Consider the following 6,533-nt stretch of genomic DNA (forward strand, 5'->3'; position numbering starts at 1 on the left):
CTTGTCACAGCATCCTGATGTCCTATGACCATGTGGAACTTACCTTCAATGACATGAAAAATGTGCCAGAAGCCTTCAAAGGGACCAAGAAAGGCACCGTCTACCTGACCCCATACCGGGTGAGTCATGTGGCGGGGTAGCAGGTGGTTTTGAGGCTTGTTGCTCTCAGAGGGGCATGGGAGTCTCAGGTCTGTCTTGGCCTCGTGGGCTGAGTAGCCTCAGAGCCCTGGCTCTGTGTCCAGGTCACATGCCCCCACCAGCCGCCTGCCGGCCTGGCCTCTGAGCTGTCAGCCAGTGCAGGTTCCAGAGCCACCACCGTAGAGTGTGTGTCGGGCCAGCCACCGTCACCCCAGGCCCAGAACCCAGAGCCCGGGATCTGTGAGTTTCTGGAAGAGCAGTTGGGGGCCCCTGTGCACATCAGAACGACATGTGGCAGACATTTTCCAAGCAGCATGGCCTCCAGACTGGACAGAGAGCCCGGGAGGCCCACAGAGTGAGAAGTGCCAGGCTGTGTGGCTTTACCCCTCAGACTCAGAGAAGTTTCCAGAGAACACGACCTTTGGCTCCCCAGGAGTTAGAAAGATGAGACAGGGGACATCACAGTTTGCGTTGGCATCTTTAGTAACAGATATAAGCTGCAGTCGGAGCCCCCGAGACTTCTCTGAACAGAGGGTGGGGGGCATCGTTGCTCCAGCAGAGCGCACACGGGGGTGGGGCAGCCCCAGCAGTCAGTTCTCTTCCTCTCCATCCTGGAAGCTCAGTGGCACCTAGCCTCTTGGAGAATCCAGGTCTCAGTTCCCTGTGTCCTCACCTCCACGAGCTCCTGTGATCCCATAGCCCTGCCTCTCCCACTGCCACTGCCTCTCCCACTGCCACCACCTCCTTGTCCCCATTGAAACTCGCGAGCGGTCTGTCGTCTTCAGATGGCCGCCAGCAGCACGTTTTCCTCCAGCTGGACTGCACAGAAGGCCCTCTGCTTCCAGAAGCTTCTAGAGGGCTGGGGACTGCTAGACCTTTTCTTAGGCCACCGCACTCCTGGGTTCCGACTCACCACACAGGAAGCAGGCAGGAAGTGCTGGCGGAGGGGCCCATTCCCGCTAGTGCCAGCTTTGTCCTGTCTCCGCAGGTCATCTTTCTGTCCAAGGGGAAGGATGCCATGCAGTCCTTCATGATGCCCTTCTATCTGATGAAGGACTGTGAGATCAAGCAGCCGGTGTTCGGTGCCAACTACATCAAGGGGACCGTGAAGGCCGAAGCTGGAGGTGGGTGACGGCAGGGCTCCCTGGGAGGCGTTCCGTGGGCTGACGGTCGCCTTGGACACGTCCTCAGTGGACTCCTGCCCCCGTATCCTCATCGTCTTCCCAGCTCTGTGTTAACTCCCCAGACCTGCATGTGGGCTGCCAGCTGGTCAGCGGAGGTGGGTGCTCAGTTGCCAGGAGCCGGGAGTGCTGGCACTCAGGATAGCAGCTCCCACCACCAGGCAGCCCATGGAACCAGCAGAAAGACTGCAACGCAGAGAGATCAGCACACCCTGAGCAATTCCTCAAGATCTAGACGTGGCAGGAGCTGGTTCCCTTGTCGGGAGGGGCCTATGACCAGAGCCGAGAAAGGGACCTGCCCCTTTGTGACAATCAGGGACTCTTCCGCAGTTACCCAAGACCGAAATGTCAAATCCACCTCTCCTTCACACTTGTTAGGCCATCCCTTATTGTCGAGAGCTCAGTCTCCCCCTGGGCAGAAGCCAGGCTCGGGGTTCCAGCAGTACCCCCCAACCCCAGGCTCCACTGCCCTCAGGCTGAGAACCAGGCCCCACTCCCCATAGGCAGCTAATAATGCCAGGGGAGAGGGACCAGCAGTCCACCCCAGCGCCCAGGCTGAGAGGAACCAGTGTTCCACTCCCAGCCTCCACACTCCGTAGACTGATGCCAGGCTGAGAGCCAGCCCTCGGTCCCATGCCCCACAGGCTGAAGCCTGGCTAGAGGGACCAGCAGTCCTGCTTCCAACCTGCTGAGCAATTTGCTGTCAGTGCGGGCATCAGTGCTTGGGGGGTGTGCGCCTGTCAGCTGTTTATAGAATGTGCTGAGGAATCTAGAACCAAAAACAAACACGTGGCTTTAGTACAAGCGTATTTACAGGGGTGGGGACAGGAGCACAAGCCTGTTCCAAAAAATAAAAGCTCCTGCACCAAAGGATCGGCTGGAGTGGCGGGCAGCTCAGCAGCGGGCCCAGCGTGGCCTGGCGAGGGGCCGGGAGAAGTCCACCCGCTGCCAGTCAGCTTTCACGTGCAGCCTCTGGGTGTTGGAGGGGTCCTAGTGGGCAACTCCGCGGGCATAACCGACTTTCTTCCTCTGAGCAGCTCTTCGCTCTTCTCCCCTCAGGTGGCTGGGAAGGCTCTGCTTCCTACAGACTGACCTTTTCAGCAGGAGGCGCCATTGAGTTCGGACAGCGAATGCTGCAGGTGGCCTCTCAAGGTATAAAGACTGAAGATTGGGGGCCAGGAACAACCCCCCCAATGTGCAGACGGATTGATTTGTTTGTTTAAGTTTGTTATTTATTCAGATTTTTTTTTGTTGAATTTTGGTTTTTGTTTGTTATTTCTTCAGATTTTTTTCTTTTTTGTTTTTTAAGATACTGTCTCAGGGTCCAGGGCTGACCAGGGCTGGGAGTTGGAAGGGAACCTGTAACTCTGTCCACTACCTCAAAGGCTAGGCCCCTCTTCCCTGGAGCAGGGCACGAAGGACGTTTTCACAAGACCTTGGACTATGAAACAAAACACACAGACGTGCTCAGCAAACACCCTCACCTCATCCCAGCTCCTCCCACCCTTCCCCTGGACCCTTCAGTCCATCCTCTCTAACCCACAAAACTTTGTCCACCCTCTACCCCTACCCGGGACACCTGTCCACCTCTGCCCTGGACGCCTGTCCTTTCTACACCCCTGCCCTGGACCCCTCCATCCATGTTGGGCCCCTCCATCCCACCCTGCACCTCTCTCTTGGACTCCTCCATTTACCCAGCACCCTCACCCTGGGTCTCTCTATCTCCCCTGCACCCCTCCAATCCACCCTGCGTTCCACTCCTGCATTCGTCCTTCTACCCTGTACCCCACCCTGCACCCCTCCATCCACCCTGTACCCCTTATCCATCCTCCATTCCCTCCCCTAGACTCCTCTGTCTACCCTGCACCCCTTCCCTGGACTCCTCCATACCCCCTGCCGTGGACCCTTTCCCCAGTCTCTGGCCTAGGTGGGAGTGGGGTGGGTGGGCTGAGGGTCATGACTGTACACACTGCAGACCCTGCCCCCTCCCCGCCCCGAGGTAGGTGACGCTCACACATCTCTCCCCTTGTGCTTATAGCCTCCCGAGGTGAAGTCCCCAATGGAGCCTATGGGTACTCTTACGTGCCCAGCGGGGGCTATGTCTTTCCCCCGCCCGTCGCCAATGGAATGTACCCCTGCCCTCCTGGCTACCCCTATCCACCGCCCCCACCTGGTGAGTGTCCTCTACTGCCCACCCCTCACCCCACCCACCGACTGCCCACACCAGGCCAGGGGCTTGTCAAGGGACACTTGTCCTTTGACCTGCTTCAGGGATAACACATGCTGCTAGGCCTCAGAGGGGCTGGCTGAGGAGCTGGGCCACGTGCGGCTCCAGGGGACAGCCTCCCGGGGAGCTGGCCGCTGCTCACCAAGTCCCTGTCACTCTTGCCTAGCAGACTTCTATCCAGGCGCTCCTATGATGGACGGGGCCATGGGGTATGTGCAGCCCCCACCACCGCCCTACCCTGGACCCATGGAGCCCCCAGTCAGCGGCCCTGACGTCCCCTCCACCCCTGCAGGTAAGGCTGTGGAGTGCTGGTTCGTGCCTCCACTCCCAGAACAGGCCCTCTCTTCCCCATAGATGCATAGAGGGCCTCAGTGACCAGAGGCTGGCGGGAGTCCCATAGGATGAGCTTAGGGTCAGGACACAGGATCAGGTGAGGGACGAGAGTCCACGCCACACTCTTAGTTGCCCTGCTCTGTCTCCGTTTTCTCATCTATAAAATAGATGGTGACAGTTTCTGGTGTCGCAGGTTAGTACGAAAGGTTAATTCTCAGATGCTAGCCAAAAGGTCAGAAGCGTAGGTTCCCTGGGAGAGAGGCCTGGCAGCCTGCTTCTGAAAAATCCGTGCCTGGAGACCACCAAGTCCAAGGCGATGTGGCGGTAACTGGTGGTTAACAATCCCCACCCTGCAGTGCGTGGCGTGTGGTGCGCATCAGGGAGGTCAGGCTCAGCACGTGGTCAGCACTGGGGACATTCACGCTCATGAACTCGGAGGCCAGGAGTAGGGTGGATCCTTCGTGCTGGTGGAGGGGGGCAGGGGAGGGCCTCGCCGCTGGCTTAACTGCCCTCGGGGCTTGTTCTCACACAGCTGAAGCCAAGGCCGCAGAAGCAGCTGCCAGCGCCTACTACAACCCGGGCAACCCACACAACGTCTACATGCCCACGGTGAGTGCGGGGCAGTGCGGGGCAGGTCTTGGTGGCCCTGTGCCCATATTGGCTGCAGTTTAGGGACAGGGAAGAACCTCATTTTGAACCTTCTAATGTGACCTCTCTTTTTCAGAGCCAGCCTCCACCACCTCCATACTACCCCCCTGAAGACAAGAAGACCCAGTAGACCTTCTCACAACACCCAGCCTCCCACAGCTCCCCTTCCCTGGGGCCAGGTCTGGGGACGGGGCGGCATGGGAAGGGCCCTGTTCTTCCTCTCAGTTGGATGATAAACAGAAGTGCATAGTGTTGTCTGTGAGGAGTCGTCTCCAGCTTCCCACGTTAGCCCAGAGCCCACGGACACTGTCAGCTGAGCTTCTTTCTCCATCTCTTGGGCTCGCCTCAGGAACTTGGGGTGTCCCCACTACTTCCTGTTTCTCTCAAGTAGCTTCTTCCCAGGGAGCAACTCTGGTCACCTTCTCCACTTCAGTCCACTTTTCTCTTGGTAGCCACTTCCTGCCCGCTGCCTCTCACCTCCTGAGCTTGATGGGCCAGCACTGCCCTGTGTCTTCCAGGCCTGCAGGGGACTCCAGCTTCTTCCCCACGGGGCCGTTAAGCCAGACCCACATTCCTTCCACTGCCCTGTCACTTCCCAGAGAAGCTGAGGTCCCACCCCAGTGTCTTCCTGTTGACCCACATTCCGTTCCCAGCCTAGGCCAGGCCCTGGTCACTTTGCTACTTTCTTTCCCATCCTTGGTCACCCTGGCCACTCCAACTTGTAGAGTGTTTTACAGGGAGCTCTGGGACTTGGGTGGCATCAGCCCCAGGCCTTGGCGCTGGTAGGAGGGCCTGCAGCTCCCTGGGTCAAGAGACTGGAATCTTTCTCTTGCCTTTTCTCATCTCTCTTCCTCTGGAAGGGGCATCAGGGACTGGAAGTGGGGTGCATGTCCACCCTCCATGTCCCGGGGGGCCCCACCTGCCCCCTCCCTGTTTACTTCCTGCCTGGTTGATGGCACCCAAATGCCTAATGCACTAAAATTTGCTCTCATGCGCTCCTGGCCTGGCCCTGATGGGAGAAGATGGTTATTTAAAGAGAACTCCTATTTATTTGACAAAAATCCAGTTAATATATTAATGTGAAATAAACCCTGTTTGCACCTTGATTTGTTTGCCGAAAATGTGAAGTAGTAAAAATGAAATGACGATGCTGCCTGGCTCTGTGTGGTGACCACAGATGGGGGGCACCAACCTCTGAGGGTGGGAGAGGGGGAGGTGGGGACCGCTCACTCCAATGCAGCTTATTTCAGGCCCATCCAGTGTTCCACACACAGCAAGGCCTCACCCCTCCTTGCTTTCTCTCATCTCCACACAGGCTGCTTGGCGGCCAGGCCCCACCCAGTGTCTTCCCTGGGAACGAGCCCAGGAGGGTCTGGGCTGGAGAAGGTCAGAGGCCTGGCCAAGGTCAGAGTTCTGTGCCCTCCTCCCCCTATGCTCTCAGGCCTCGAGTCTTTGTCTGAAGGAGGAGACAGCCTATGCCCTCCAGAGGGTGTAAGGACTTGAGTGCTGGCCACTGGGCGGTGTGTCCTTGTGCCACCCTCATGAACCTGCCTGGAGATGGAACAGTATGACACATGCCCTTCCTAGACCCAGACCCCTTTACCAGCCTGGAAGGAGGTCTTAACGAGGGTGGCAGGCCTCTGGAACACAGCTCTCAGGTGTCCATTTCTTCCCAGCAAGTCCTCTGGGAGGGATGCGACGGCCCCGCCCAGGAACTCCTGGTGGAGCCGAAACCCCTTCAAGGGCGTTTGAAGAGAGCTCCTCACCGTGGGTGGAGGCGGGAACCCTGCAGGCCACAGTCCAGCCCCGTCACCTTGGAGGAATGTCACCTGTGGGGTGGAACAGGCTAGGCCGTCACTTGTGGAGCCCACTCAGGGAGGGGCTGTAGGAGAGACACCCCCACTGGCCCAGTGCCAGCCTGGGGCAGGGGTGCCACCTCTGGCATCAGGGGGCTGCCCACCAGCTCCTGGTGTGTGTGTGTGTGTGTGTGTGTGTGTGTGTGTGTG

General features: G+C 58.4%; 1 protein-coding gene across 2 annotated transcripts in view; it reads left to right on the forward strand.

The window, feature by feature from the left end:
- WBP2 (WW domain binding protein 2) overlaps window positions 1–4,684 on the forward strand; it is a 9,056-nt gene extending 4,372 nt beyond the window's left edge. Inside the window, exons 2-8 of one of the 2 annotated variants that reach the window (XM_006886201.1) lie at window positions 11–119; window positions 1,127–1,262; window positions 2,379–2,471; window positions 3,358–3,492; window positions 3,716–3,838; window positions 4,412–4,488; window positions 4,604–4,657. In XM_006886201.1, coding sequence (XP_006886263.1) covers window positions 11–119; window positions 1,127–1,262; window positions 2,379–2,471; window positions 3,358–3,492; window positions 3,716–3,838; window positions 4,412–4,488; window positions 4,604–4,657 — 727 coding nt within the window. Of the gene's footprint in view, window positions 1–10; window positions 120–1,126; window positions 1,263–2,378; window positions 2,472–3,357; window positions 3,493–3,715; window positions 3,839–4,411; window positions 4,489–4,603 lie in introns of both variants that reach the window. The other variant, XM_006886202.1, reaches the window with a different exon arrangement.
- Window positions 4,685–6,533: the final 1,849 nt, after the last annotated feature.

Source organism: Elephantulus edwardii, unplaced genomic scaffold (genome assembly GCF_000299155.1).
Source record: "Elephantulus edwardii isolate Elephantulus edwardi_28Jun2011 unplaced genomic scaffold, EleEdw1.0 scaffold00048, whole genome shotgun sequence".
Classification (NCBI taxonomy): Eukaryota; Metazoa; Chordata; class Mammalia; order Macroscelidea; family Macroscelididae; genus Elephantulus; species Elephantulus edwardii.